This window comes from Terrapene carolina, unplaced genomic scaffold, assembly GCF_002925995.2.
Source record: "Terrapene carolina triunguis isolate 2854851 unplaced genomic scaffold, T_m_triunguis-2.0 Scaffold210, whole genome shotgun sequence".
Taxonomy (NCBI): Eukaryota; Metazoa; Chordata; order Testudines; family Emydidae; genus Terrapene; species Terrapene triunguis.
Window position 1 is genome coordinate 137,665 of NW_020664561.1, and position 15,185 is coordinate 152,849.

Genomic DNA, 15,185 nt, shown 5'->3' on the forward strand with positions numbered 1-15,185 from the left:
AAGTGTTCCACAGGTTGATTGTGCATTTACGTCACTATGTTTGATTTAAACCTGCTGGCTATTAATTTCATTGGGTTACCCCTGGTTCTTGTGTTATGTGAAAGCATAAATAACACTTCCTTATTCACCTTCTCCACATCAGTCAAGATTTTATAGACCTTTGCCATATACCCCCTTAGTTGTCTCTTTTCCAAGCTGAAAAGTCCCAGTCTTTTTAGTCTCTCCTCATATGGAAGCTGTTCCATATACCTAAGCATTTTTGTTGCACTTCTCTGTGTCTTTTTCAATTCCAATATATTGAGATGCTCTAACCAGATCTGCACACAGTTACCATGGATTTATACGGCATTATGACATTTTCTGTCTTATCTATCCCTTTCCGAATGGTTCCTAACATTCTGTTAGCTTTTTTGACTGCCACTACACATTGAGCAGATGTTTTCAGAGAACTATCCACAATGACTCCATGATCTCTTTCTTGAGTGGTAACAGCTAATTTTGACCCCATCATTTTGTATGTATAGTTGGGATTATATTTTTCAATGTGCATTACTTTGCATTTACTTTCCTATATCAGTTTTGGAGCCTTAATACAAGAAGTAACAACTTTAACAGGTAAATAAAATTCATGCAGAATATTTGCTCAATATCATTGTCCTTATAACATCACACCAGTCACCCTCAAATACCCACATACTTTTTTATTTTCATTTATATTGCCTTCTTCAAAATTATAAGCAAGCAAACAGATGCACTCTTACTTTGTATATCTCTTTCTCATGGATTTAATTAGATGGATTTAAAAACTGGCTAACCGATAGATCTAAAAATGTAATTGTAAACAGGGAACCATCTTCAGAGTGTGTTTCTAGTTGGGTCCAGGAAAGATCAGTTCTTGGCCGTACATTATTTTACATTTTTATTAGTGACATGGAGGAAAACATAAAATCATCACTGATAAACTTTGCAGGTGACACAAGAACTGGGGGAGTGCTAAATAATGAAGAAAACAGGTCACTGATACAGAGCTATCTGGATCTCTTGGTAAACTGGATGCAAGCAAACAATATATATTTTAATAAAGCTAAATGAAATGTATACATCCAGGAACAAAGAATGTAGGCCACACTTATACAATGGGGGACTCTGTCATGGAAATCAGTGACTCTGAAAAAGACACTAATCTGGGGGGAGAGGTAGATACGCTGGAGGGTAGGGGTAGGGATAGGGCCCAGAGTGACCTAGGCAAATTGGAGGATTGGGCCAAAAGAAATCTGATGAGGTTCAACAAGGACAAGTGCAGAGTCCTGCACTTAGGATGGAAGAATCCCATGCACGGCTACAGGCTGGGGACCAACTGGCTAAGCGGCAGTTCTGCAGAAAAGGACCTGGGGATTACAGTGGACGAGAAGCTGGATATGAGTCAGCAGTGTGCCCTTGTTGCCAAGAAGACTAATGGCATATTGGGCTGCATCAGTAGGAGCATTGCCAGCAGATTGAGGGAAGTGATTATTCCCCTCTATTCGGCACTGGTGAGCCCACATCTGGAGTATTGTGTCCAGTTTTGGGCCCCCCACTACAGAAAGGATGTGGACAAATTGGAGACAGTCCAGTGGAGGACAATGAAAATGATTAAGGGGGCTGTGGCACATGACTTACGTGGAGAGGCTGAGGGAACTGGGCTTATTTAGTCTGCCAAAGAGAAGAGTGAGGGGGGATTTGATAGCAGCCTTCAACTGCCTGAAGGGGGGTTCCAAAGAGGATGGAGCTAGGCTGCTCTCAGTGGTGGCAGATGACAGAACAAGGAGCAATGGTCTCAAGTTGCAGTGGGGGAGGTCTAGGTTGGAAATTAGGAAAAGCTATTTCACTAGGAGGGTGGTGAAGACCTGGAATGGGTTATCTCGGGAGGTGGTGGAATCTCCATCCTTAGAGGTTTTTAAAGCCTGGCTTGACAAAGCCCTGGCTGGGATGATTTAGTTGGGGTTGGTCCTGCTTTGAGCCAGGGGTTGGACTAGATGACCTCCTTAGGGCAAGGGGCCTGCACCTCTCAGACATGCCCACCTGAGCTCCATAGACTGGGTTTGGCACTCGCCCCTGCGGGATCTCTGCTTAAAAGCAGGGTGAATAAACTGCTCCAGCTCTGACTGGTTGCAGGTCAGAGCCTTGACTGTTTTTTGCCCCGCCCTGCTTAACGGCTGAGCGAATAGACTGCTACTGCTTTGCCTGGTTACAGGCAAGAGCCCAGACTGTTTATGGGCTGCTTGAAGGATGGCCTTGAGAATCACTAATTCCCCCCTTTTTTTCTTTGCTTGGAAAAGTCTATAACAGACCAAACTGTGGGTACGTCCAGACTACCCGCCGTATCGGCGGGTAGCGATCGATTTATCAGGGATCGATATATCGCATCTCGTTAAGACACGATATATCGATCCCCGAACGTGCTCCCCGTCGATTCCAGAACTCCACCAGAGCGAGCAGCGGTAGCGGAGTCGACGGGGGAGCCGCGGCCGTCGATCCTGCGCCGTGTGGACCCCAGGTAAATCGATCTAAGATACTTCGACTTCAGCTACGCTATTCATGTAGCTGAAGATGCGTATCTTAGATCGATCACCCCCCCAGTGTAGACCAGCCCACGAGGAGGCATGGCCTCCCTTAGAGACGGAAGCGGAGAGATGGACACGCCAACTTACAATCTATAAGTTCCAACACAGGGAACAAATATTTAATAAAGGGCTTTTCAGTGTAGCTGAGAAAGGTCTAACATGATTCAACGGCTGGAAGATGAAGTTAGACATCAGTTTGGAAATAAGATGTACATTTTTAACAATGAGAATAATTAACAACTGGAATAATTTAGCAAGAGTTGTGGTGGATTCTCCAATTTTTAAATCAAGAGTGGATGTTTTTCTGAAAGCGCTGCTCTAGAAATTATTCTGGGGCATTTCTCTGGCCTGTGCTACACAGGAGGTCAGACTCTGGCCTGTGCTACACACACAATACTTTACAAAGCAAGCAATTAGTGGATGCTGCTTTTGCCTCTAGTGACTGGATGTCAGAGATGCTGGGAGAAGTCAAAGTCTGTCTGTCATGATGTTGTTTGGTATATTTTGTAGCCAGTGAATTTAATCACTGGCGTACACATGTATGCCATTTTGGATTGGTGTTTAATGCAAACTATTTTATTTAGAATTTATTTATTCTTAGTAAAGTATTTATACATTTCATTGCAAGATGTATCAGGAATTTTAGGTACTAGGAAGAAACACAGTTAGCAACATGCTTGACAGGTATAGAACTGACTGAGATCACAGACAAGCATGTCCATCCATTCACCCAACAAACAGGTCAGTGTGTGCTTCAGAAATACAATAAGAACACAATACCTAGTGGTGTTAAGAGAGACTTTCTTTCTGTGTGACCGTTGCTGTCTGGCTTCCCAGACTCTCCCTCCAGTGAACACTCAACACGAATGCCACCCCCAAAGCAGGCAGAGCAGAGGGAACCCAGAGCTGGCCTCACAGTGGGATCAGGTGAGGGATGAGGATGTAACATACAGGGAAGGGGAGGCGCAGGTCACATGCTCAAAACAAATGTGACCAGCTGTGCAAGAGAAATTCCCTGAACCCCCAGCCAACAAGGACAGTGCAGAGGCTGCTTGGTGCCACTGCACCAAAGTGCCAAATCTGCTGCAGGGGGCTCCGTTGGAAGCCAACGAAAGTCCCATGCCCTGCTCTTGGCTGAAGGCCAATTCCAGCCATACAGTCTAAAGGAGAAATAGAGACATCCCTGCCCCACACATGCTGGACAGATTGCTGCTTTTCAGTAGCCCTGGGGGGTCTGTCTACACCCACGCCAGCTGACTCAGGCTCCTGGGGGTCAGGCTGCAGCTCTCACCTCTCAGGATCCTAGAACCCTGGCTCCAGCCTGAGCCTGAATATTGACTTTGTAGTTAAACAGCCTGGCTCAGCTGGCACAGGCCTGCAGCGGGTGTCTAAATGCACTGTAGACAGACTCTGACATGACACCTCAGTGATATTAACAAGCAGCATTGACAACATTAGATACACTAACTCAGATCAAAGAATAGAAAAAGGAGCATTTTCCAGTATTCCCTGTGTGCCTCCCCCCCAGCAGCAGATCTCCCCCTCAATGTCTCTGGGCATAGGCCCTGTAGGGGGCTGGGCAATCCAGGACAGCACAGACCCCATTCAAGGGGCTCTCTCTGGGTGTTACACCCAGTGTGCAGATTTAGGGGACTGGGAGGGGAAGATTTCACAAAACTTTTAGCAATGCTTTCGGGTGGTTTGTTCCATGCAGTTGCTGCAGCATCATTCCACAGGGAAGATGGGAAGGGAAACAGGCTGGGTGGCTCCAGCGTCCAGGCTGGCTCAGGGGCCCGAAGTAAACCTGCAGCGGCAGAGAGTTGGTCTGCTTCTCGGAGGCATGGCAGGGGGTGGGTTTGTTAGACTGACAATGTATAATCTGATGGTCACTGTAGAAGGGCTCGGCTGAGGCTCGTCCGTCCGCGGGGCTGTGAGGTATCCCACCACCTCGCACTAGGTCGCTCTGGGCCCAAGCCCTAGGTCAGGGCGGGGCAGCAAACACACAGTCAGGAGCTCAGGCCCTTAAGCAGGGGCTGAGCCAATAGTTCAATATGAGCCCTGGCCCTAGGTCAGGGCGGGGCAGCAAACACACAGTCAGGAGCTCAGGCCAGGGTCGGCTGCCCCCGGGCTACTTCCGGACTCCCCCTCGTAAGGTACCTGGGTTTGGCTGGCGTCCTCGGCGGTTTCCAGCACCATCGGTTCCTCCGGGTAACTAGCGAAGGGTAGGCGTGGCTCCTCCTCGGGGTTGCTGGCGAGGGGTAGGCGCGGCTCTTCCTCGGGGTAGCAGGCGAGGAGTAGGCTCGGCTGGCCTGGCCAGTCCTTGGGTCGGCTGCAGCCTGCCGGCGTTCCCCAACCCAGAGCTAGACCACAGGCATCTGGCCTCTCCGGCGGCTGGCTTTCCACTGAGCTTTGCAGCGGGGCTTTTCTACTTCCTGTCCTGCGCCGTGACCTCTGGGGGGCGGACACAGGACCCACTGGCTCCGCCCATGTTGGTGCTAGGGGAGGCTTGTCCCTCCGCGGGGCTGTGGAGTATCCCACCGCCTCGCTACAGTCACCCTTTAACATAAAATTGGAACTGTTCCTGAATTGACTTGCCAATGATGTAACATCTCCCCATGCCCAGCTGTAAGCAGGTGTGAGCAGACCCCGGTTATCGGTGGGCGCGATCAAACTGGGGATCTCTGGAGCTTAGTGCGTGAGCCTCTACCACATGAGCTAAAAGCCAACTAGCTCTTAGCTAAGGCTGTAGAGCAGGCTCATTTAACTCTCTCGCTAAGTGGTCTGAGTGCCACTAGATGGGACAGAACACCACACCCAGAAGGAGAAACCCTGGATAATCTGGAGACTCTGAAAATGAGGTGAGATAATAAACCAAGGTTCAGCAATGATGCATATTTCTCCCCACACACACACGGTGCCTCAGAAAGGAGCACTGCCAGGGTACAAGCAAACCACAGCCTGCATGGTCCTAAGGCCCACGCAATGGCACAGCCTGGGCATTGTGCCACGGTTTTTCTGTGTCCAACAGGCCTTCTCCTGAGCTGGCTCCTGCCTGCCTGGATGAGTCAGGGAGATGCAGTGTTTCTTGTCTATCTCTTTGCTTACCCTAGAGGTGACACAGGGACCGCAGCCATGAGCCTCATGTTGCAGGCATCTAAACATGTCGGGAGTTGGCAACTGCAGGAGAGAGCAGATACACATGCACAAGGACATGTCCAGGGAGTGTGGTTGTCCCCTCAGACCCCCTTGCTGGGTATACAGGTCACAGGTCACCCACACAGGCATAGGGCCTTGGTAATAAAGCACTGCTGAGCAGGGCCTGCACCGAAGTGCTTTGGGAGCCACATACGTATGCTGGTGACACATGGAAAGAACACAGTGCACATCTGATGCTCAAACCCTTAACGTTGCCATTGACTTTGAGTGTCAGGAAACCTGTGTTCAGGGGCTCACATACTGATGTAGATGACACGTTTTGATGCTCAAACTAGTGGTGGCTGGAGTTAGATAGTGGGTACAGGTGAGGACCTTAAGCAGCTCTTGGCAACAGTGTTTCATGCCAAGGAGTGCTTTGCTGTCATGCATCCCCAGAGAGTCCCAGAAGACCTGCCTGCTCCCTGCTCAGAGCTAAGCGTACTGAGAGACCAGAGGGGAGAAGCAGGCTAAGGCAGGAGACGTAGCTCTTTTGTGGTTCTGAGTCCCACAAGTAGTTGCAGGTGGACTGACCAAGTCGAGGTAGAAGCGAGATTTGAGGAAGCAGCGGTAAGAATCCTTCTCCATGAGGATGAAGATTTTTTTCTGAGCCTCGTCGAAGCACGACAGGGTGGGCTTGAGAACATTGTGGCTGGTCACTTCCCATGTGCAGGAATCCAAGTTCACCTGTAGAAGGGAGGGAGAGATTAGTACAGGCTGGTCTGGAAGCAGCCAGGCAAGGAATGGAGAGCCAGGGTTTGCTCCAGATATTTCCCAGCTAGTCTGTTAAATGCACCAAGAGAGGGCTGGGTCTCACTGCAGAATCCACTCAGTCAGCACTCAGTGGAAGTAAAGGGGGGCTGCTTGGACCTCAGTGGGATCTCCGGCTACAAATAGGATTATTTGCATGAGTGGATCCCCAAGTCTGGGGTCAGGAAGGGGTACTTTCCCTTCTCTGGGACAGTGAACAAGGATCATCCACTAGGGGTGGGGTGGCATGTCCCTGGGATAGATTCTTTCAGTTGCATGGAACGCGCATGGGGAACCTCCCTTCATCTGGTCCTCTACTCCTTGTTTTGGCATTTGGAGTGCATAAGGATGGGGACTGAGCCCCTCTGAGAAGAGCTCATTTAAAGCAGTGAAAGTGGCATATTTCAGCTGCACTTTTGACTGGCATTTTGTCCACACAGCAAAGCCCCTCTCCCACCTCTCTGAAGAGCCGGAGCCACATTCTCAGAAGTGCTGTTGTAGGGCCAGCTGCCCACTCTGCTTAGCCCTGAGGCTGAGGGTTCTCCAGAGGGTGCTGCACCTACTTCTCTAGTAGCCTGCACAGAGATGAACTCATTGTAAATCTTCCTGGCCTTGGGGCTAAGGTTGGCTGGCGATTTGGTTTTCTTGTACTCCTTGCAGCTCACCCAGAACTCAATATTCTCCTCGCTGTACTCAGACTTGAGGAAAGCCTGGAAAGCAGCCAGCCCACCTGCAGATGGGATGAAAGCAATAGGAAGCAGGTGAGTCCCCTCGGCCGCTAGCTTCTCTTAGCTGTGTTAGGGTGATCCCAAGTAGCCAATGGGCTGCTGCACAGAAATCCAGAGACAGCAGCTCCTCACTGCAGAGGCTGCATGTTCGGCTTGGCCTTTCTCATGGGATTTCCAGAGCTGGCAAATGGCTGGCGAGGGGAGGCCTCAAGGGGCAGCCAAACAGCATGGCTCCTCAGGCACCAGCTTCCAAGCAGTGATCTTTCCTGGGGCAGCTGACAGGAGCACACAGATAGACCCTATCCCAGCTGACCCCAGGCAGGCCATTAATGCACAGTGTGTGATTCCAGGCCTGGGAACCTTTCTGGCCTGGTGGCACAGAGCCCAGGGGCTGCAGCACAGGGTAAGAGGGGCTCCTACTTGAGCAGCTGGAGATGTGTCCCTCACTGCCTGACCTTCATGTCACCCATGACAAGCTTTACTCTGAGAAAAAACTTCAGGAAGGCCTGGAACTACACAAGTCCTGGCCGCATGCCCACAAAAGGCCAACAGGGGTGAGTTCTTTGGAACTGGCCCCAGGAAAACAACCAGAGCTGAGCGCTGAGACAAACTTGTGAGGCCAGGAAATGAGATTGTCCAAATTCACTCTGGTTTAACACAGCTGAGTTCAGTGGAATTGTGTCAGGGATGACTTTGGCTCAACATTTGCCTTCTTTCAGGGTGAATAGGAATAGGACAGAAATGTGAGACATGCTGGGGTCAGCAGCAGAGCTGACACTGACCACGGTCTGGGACCAAGGCAGAGCCACTCCCACCAGGTTTGGGAAATTGTGGGTCCCTTGAGTTCCCCACACAGCCTAAGGATGGGATTTCATCTGCTCCCAACTTCCTCAGAGCATGTGCTGCTTTACCAATAAGGGATAGTTCAGTGCGAATACCATGGGCTGTTCTCATAGCCACCACCAGTCCTTGAGTCTGCCTTCTGCCATGTCTACATGCAGTGGAACCTGTCTCCACTACAGCTCCACTGCCCTCTGTGCCTGTAACCTTTCCCAATGCAGGGGTGGCTCCAGGCACCAGCGCACCAAGCGCGTGCCTGAGGCGGCAAGTCGCGGGGGGCGGCCTGTCAGTCACCGTGAGGGCGGCAGTCAGGCTGCCTTCGGCGGTATGCCTGCGGGAGGTCCGCTGGTCCCGCGGTTTTGGTGGCAATTCGGCGGCAGGTACGCCGAAGGTGCGGGACCGGCGAACCTCCCACAGGCATGCCGCCGAAGGCTGCCTGACTGCCGTGCTTGGGGCGGCAAAATACATAGAGCCGCCCCTGCCCCAATGGCAGTGTCTGGCAGGAGCTAGCTAGATGTGTGTTGCTGGAGGAAGTGAGTGAAAGCATTGAACTCTGAGCCTGCAGTTGTACCATGTGGCACCAGCCTGTGGGATCACTCATCGTGCCAAATAGTCAACAGTACAGAATATGATCTCTCCCCAGATCCCTCCAGCACAGCAGCCCCATCTACTTACTGTTATGATGTATCAGGTTCTCCAAACAGTCAGCCCATTTCTGGACTTCCTTGTGGCTAACCCTAGGAGGGGACAAAGGGATAGATGGAGTGTGGAGTTAACCTAGGACTTTCACTTAGCCCTCCAGTACATCACCACCAACACTTCTCTGTCCCTAAATGCACTGACCCACTCCATATCACTGGGATGAACGCCCCTCCCATGGCTATTACTGATCTTCTGAGACAGACGGGTTCAGGTAGAGATCTATGGAGAGTCTAGTTCACATGCACAACACATCACACATCACTAGAAGGGGCTGGGGAAATTTCCCCAGAGATGGTCGTTATGGACTTGGGTAGAGTTTGGGGTTGTTTGCCTCTCTCAGGAGCACTGAGTAGAGATTGGCATTTAGGGTTAAGTCAGTGAATCCAAATGGGTGATTTCCTGAGACTGTAGGGGGTACTGTTAATTTGGCTAAAGGCATAAAGAACATAGAATTGACACACCACAATAGGCCAATGGTTCACAGAACCCGGCATGCTGCATCCTTTGTCCTGGGATGTACCATAACCTCCTAGCCCTGCGTGCTGCCCCCTCCGTACCAGGACATGTGTGCTGCCCCCTCTGTCCTGGGACATATCATATCCACCTAGCTCTGTGTGCTGCCCCCTTCTGTCCTGGGACGTATCATAACCACCTAGCCCTGTGTGCAGCCCCCTGCATCCTGGGACTAGGGTTGCCAATTTTGGTTGGATGTATTCCTGGAGATGTAATCACATGACATAATCTTTAATTAAAGATTAATCTTTAATTCCTGGAGAATCCAGGCCAATCCTGGAGGGTTGGCAACCCTACCTGGGATGTACCATCTCCACCTAGCCCTTTGTGCTGCTCCCTTCTGTCCTGGGACATACCATATCCACCTAGCCCAGTGTTCTGCCCGCTGCTGTCCTGCAGCAACACCACCAGGAATGTTAGTGAACTACTGTAATGAAGGAGCAAACTCTCCCTGCCAGCATCAGGCCCTGCCATTCCTGCCTCCGGCTTTTCTCTTACCTCTGGGGTGGAGCCATTTTCTCCTTCTTGCTGTGGGAAGAGCTGTGCTCACATGAACCAGGCTTCTGCAGTAAGAAATCCAGATGATGCTTCATATCTTTTGCACTGGAAGAAAGAAACCAAGAAACCATTGATAAAGGCTATTATTATTAAGAGCCAAAAGGCAGGGTCTTCGTGCAAAATGAAACAGCTTATGGGCAAGGTTCTGTGGCCTGCAATGCACAGGTGGTCAAACTATTTGATCATGATGGTCCCCTTCTGACCTTAAAGTCTATTAGTCTATGAGTTTAGAACTCCTCAGTATTACTGGCCCATTTCAGCTCTGCATGTCCAACCCTGATGCATCACTTGTCAGTATTCACTTCTTCTGTTTTGGACAAATGGCATTAACATAGGAATTGAAGCAAGTGGGATCTTACATTCAGTGAACTGGACTTTCAACAGTATAACAAATATGATTATTGCAGCTTATAATAAGTTGCTTGATTAGCTGCCTGTTAGGAGATCACTGCAATAGAAGAGGTTTTATTTGTTATTATTTCGTTTGAAATATAAAATGTAGTTATACTCAGAAAAGTATCACAATTATGTAACAAACGCCCTTTCATCAGCTCTGTGCATATTCAAGGCCACTCTATCTGTTTATTGGCAAACCAGGTCTGACACAGTTACTTTTGTGAAAGTAGAATGAATTATATTGTAAAAGTAGAATGGATTAAAGAAATGCTGTATGTTCCTTTAAGCAGGAATGAGGAATGTTGAGATAAAGTTGACAGGAAGAGAAACATTAAGGTATTGAACAATGGGTCCACTTAAGCCGATGGTGGGACATTAACAGGGGATCTGTAAGAGTTAATAAGGAAATAAGATGTGTGTCTAGCCCCAGGTAAACTTATCAGTTCTGCTCCCTTTGTCATCTGGTTAAGTTCGCGCCCTTTTTATCTGTATAAATAAGGTAGTTTGGGCCTTGCATGGCACTCACATTATCTGGGTGTATTAGCAGAGCGCTTTTGCTAATAAACAGAGTGGTCAGACAAATTGTGAGTCCTGAGTCTGACTTTGACACTTTACTTACATGGCTTCTCAGAATCCTACCACATGAGCACTGTGGATACACTAATGAGCTGACCCTCACAACATCCTGTGAGATGGGGAAATGGAGGCACAGAGCTTCTAAATGTCACAAAGGGAATCTGTGGAAAGGCCAGGAAATGAACTCAGAGTTTCTGCATCCTAACAGCAAGGCTGTCCTTCCACTTTGATGAGCCAATTCATTTATAGCAGAGCAAGCTGAGTTCCATCCTGCTTGGAGCCTCATCAAAGGAATCAGCTGATTGCAGAATCTCTGGGCTGAATTTCTGCACTTGCAGTTGACTTCATCACCTCAACACCACTCCAGATTTGGGCTTTTATTATTGAGGTTGATGTGTGCGGCAGAACAAACAGAGCCAGTTTCCTGTCCATCCAAGGCTGAGTGCACTTAGTGACCTTGCACTTTATAAACCAAACAACTGTGAGCTGAGGGTCACTGATCAAATAAACACAATGTTGTTTTTTACAGTCACTTTTTTGATCTGACCACATGCTAAAGGAAATAAAACAGCCAAACAAGTCATGTTAGCAAAACTAAAGGATGGACAATCAAGCAGGCTGACTGAGGAAGATCAAGTGGGGGGGCGCTTGCTCTAAGCAGAGGTGCTGTCACAAACATTGCTCCAGGGGTAATTCTGCAATAGGTTGTCATTATTTGGGTCCACTATATTTTTACTTTCACCATTAGCTCCACTTCAACACAGTGTTTGTCTTTTTGTTCATTAACAGGGTTTGACTCCACAGCAGAGACCTTGCCTGTTTAGACTAATAGTCTTTAAGGTCAGAAGGGACCGTCGTGATCATCTAGTTTGAGCTCCTGCACATTGCAGACCACAGAACCTCACCCATTCCTGAAATAGACCCTAACCGCTGGCTGTGTTACTGAAGTCCTCAAATCATGGCTTAAAGACTTCAAGTTACAGAGAATCCACTATTTATACTATTTTAAACCTGCAAGTGACCCATGCCCCACTCTGCAGAGGACAGCGAAACCCCCCCAGGTCTCTGCCAATTCGATGTGGGGGGAAATTCCTTCCTGAACCCCAAATATGGTGATCGGTTAGACCCTGAGCATGTGAGCAAGACCCACCAGCCAGACACCTGGGAAAAAATCCTCTGTAGTAACTTAGAGCCCTCCCCATCTAGTGTCCCATCACCAGCAGTTGGTAATATTTGCTGCTAGCAGTCACTAGGCAGTCCCATCAGACAATCCCCTCCATACACTTATCAAGCTCAGTCTTGAAACCAGTTAGGTATTTTGCTCCCACTGCTCCCCTTGGAAGGCTGTTCCAGAACTTCACTCCTCTGATGGGTAGAAACCTTCATCTAATTTCAAGCCTAAACTTGTTGATGGCCAGTTTATATCCATTTGGTTTTGTGTCCACATTGGCACTGAACTAACTCCTCTCCCTCCCCGGTATTGATCCCTCTGCTGTATTGCTTGAACTACAGGAGTAACTAGAGGTGAGAGCTGGCTGTTCTCTTCTTTAGGGACGAGCCCAAAGGGAAGCAGCCCACACGCACTATCCATGGGTCACTCAGCTATCTGAACGATGGGCCAGGGACTCCTGGGTTGAGAAGGCTAAAAATCCAATTACTTTTCTTGCAATTTTTTTTCATTTTTGTCAAAATTTCCTGCCATTTGGGGAGGAGAGGGTTCAATTTAAAGTAAACAAAATATTTGTGGCTTCCAAAACCATTTTCCACACCATTGTCGGTGGCAATTTCCTGTATAGATTAGGATAGAGGGGAGGCCTCAGAAGGATTTGAAGGAGGACAAGGGGAGGGGGCAACATTTCACAGATTCCTCCATCGCAGATATGCCCCTCCTACAGGGTGGCCTGCAGTGATTGTGGGAGAAAAAGGCAATTGGGCAACAAGGGTGGCACGGCTGAGGCACGAAGGACAGAGTCCACCGTGCGGTAGGATCACAGGTGGGATGGGAGGGTCAGAGCTAGGCTCTGAAGGGCAGGGCAGGGCACATGGTTGTGTTTGCTGAATTGGTGAAGGGATGCCAAGGGGTGATATAGTCTGAGCGACAAGCCAGGCAGATGGTCATTTCAGTATGAGAGAAAATATCTCCCCTCTTCTGGGGAACAAGAATTATATAAACCTTGAAAAAAAAGGCAGCATAAGGAAGGATAGCAAAGTATATGAATGCAGGGAATTGCTTTGTGCTTATGGCTAGAATGGGTTTAGAATTCACAATACTCAACAAAGAAGCATGATGCAATTCAAGTTCAAGCTAAAGGAAAAGAAAATCCTTAAACAATCATCAGTTTTGGAGAGAAATCAAATTAAATTGTACCATTTCTGCCTCAAACCTCACGTAGACAAACAGTGCAATAGATCCATATAGTTCTGGACCATTAGAAATAGCAATGCTCCAAAATGCAACCTACCTTTGTAAGCAAGTGGCTGGCAATGCAGCAAGTCCCTTGCACATTTTGCTTTCAAGATGCAGTTCCCAATTCCAGGAAAAAAACACCAAGAGGCTGCAGTGGGTCCTGTTGCAGAAGTGAGTTAGAATTCTCAGTGCCCTGCTGCCTCCAGCCTGGGTCTCTCATAGCCTCACCCACAGGCCAGCATCATTTTTGCCAGCCAGCCAGCCAACCCAGGCCAGCCAGTCAGAACCCCATTTTTGCCCACACAAGGGAAAAAGAGGAAGAGATTGACATCTGAGCCAGGAAAAAAGGATACTCTGAAAAAAATCTTACCAGAAATTACAGGTCCGTGATGTAGAATCTCTATAGGATGGAGGAGAACTACAGGGGACTTTCCCATATTGCAAAAGATGGAGTATTGCTGACTGGCCATAGATAAGATCTCCAAGATGTGGGGACAGTAGAAGGTGTCAGAGAATCAGGTTTTCAAAGAGCGATTAATTTTGTGGGATTTTTCCATTTATTTTCTCTTACGCTTAAAAGAAATCTATCAAAAGTTTGTGGATGACACTCCGCTGGAGGGTAGGGATAAACAGGGGCGGTGAGTTGTATGGGCTCGTGGTTCCCGGGCTCCAGCAAATTCAGGGCTCCACCAATGTTTGAGACTGGGTCTCTCCCCCTGCCCCACCTGCCGCCCCCGTGTGCCTCCTCTGAGCATCCTTGCCTGCCCTGGGCAGTGGGTGGCTGCCCCCTGCAGCTCCGCGCTGTGCTCCCTCGCTGGCCGCTGTCACAGCCGGCTACAAGGGAGCGGCACCGGGGGCAGGCTGAGGTGGCTGCTGCGCCTGCAGAGGAAGGGGGAAGAGGTGCATTAGTAGAAGCATTGCCAGCAGATCGAGGGAATGATTCTATTCGGCACTCGAGAGCCCACATCTGGAGTATTGCATCCAGTTTGGGGCCCTCCACTACAGAAAGATGTGGACAAATTGGAGAGAGTCCAGCAGAGGGCAACGAAAATTATTAGGGGGCTGGGGGCACATGACTTACAAGGAGAGGCTAAGGGAACTGGGATTATTTAGTCTGCAGAAGAGAAGAATGAGGGGGGATTTGATAGCAGCCTTCAACTACCTGAAGTGGGGTTCCAAAGAGGATGAAGCTAGGCTATTCTCAGTGTTGACAGATGACAGCACAAGGAGCAATGGTCTCAAGTTGCAGTGCGGAAGGTGTAGGTTGGATATTAGGAAATACTATTTCACTAGGAGGGTGATGAAGCACTGGAATAGGTTACCTCGGGATATGGTGGAATTTCCACCCTTAGAAGTTTTTAAGGCCCGGCTTGACAAAGCCTGGCTGGGATGATTTAGTTGGGGTTGGTCCTGCTTTGAGCAGGGGGTTGGACTAGATGACCTCCTGAGGTCTCTTCTAACCCTAGTCTTCTATGATTCTATGATTTTTCTCTAGGGTTCAGCAAACAAACCAGACAAAGGCCTGAACCCAGCTGAGACAAAAGATGGGCCCTGTGGGAAGCTGGTCAGGGCTGTGGAGAAAAGGTTGTTCTCTTGCAAGCTGCTGGGGAGAGGCACTCCACTCTACTGAGTTTCCACAAGCCTGCCTCTTGGCAGGAAGGGTGTGCAGTTCAAGCTGGGGAGGGTTGGAGATATCTGAGTATCGTGGGAAATGAGCAAGTCTCATGCTTTCCTCTTGGCCATACTCCACACCTTGGTGTGTCTCTGCCACATGGAAAAGATGTGAGCTAACTGGCCTTTCAATCAGGCAGCGCTGTATCATGTCCTATGGGCAATTCCAGAGCATTGACAGCTCAGCAACTCCTGCCTCTCTCTTCTACCCTGTTCCCACCAGTGCACTAGAATGGCTGTGGAGCCACT

The 15,185-nt window shown here is 49.1% G+C and overlaps 1 protein-coding gene across 1 annotated transcript; it reads right to left on the reverse strand.

The window, feature by feature from the left end:
- Positions 1–6,230: 6,230 nt before the first annotated feature.
- Positions 6,231–13,364, reverse strand: LOC112119423 (regulator of G-protein signaling 4). The gene is made up of 5 exons (XM_024218079.1): positions 13,321–13,364; positions 9,827–9,931; positions 8,789–8,850; positions 7,109–7,275; positions 6,231–6,482 (listed from the first exon to the last, which is right to left on the reverse strand). Exons 1-5 carry the CDS (start codon positions 13,362–13,364, stop codon positions 6,231–6,233), a joined length of 630 nt encoding a protein of 209 aa, XP_024073847.1.
- Between the last annotated feature and the right edge of the window lie 1,821 nt (positions 13,365–15,185).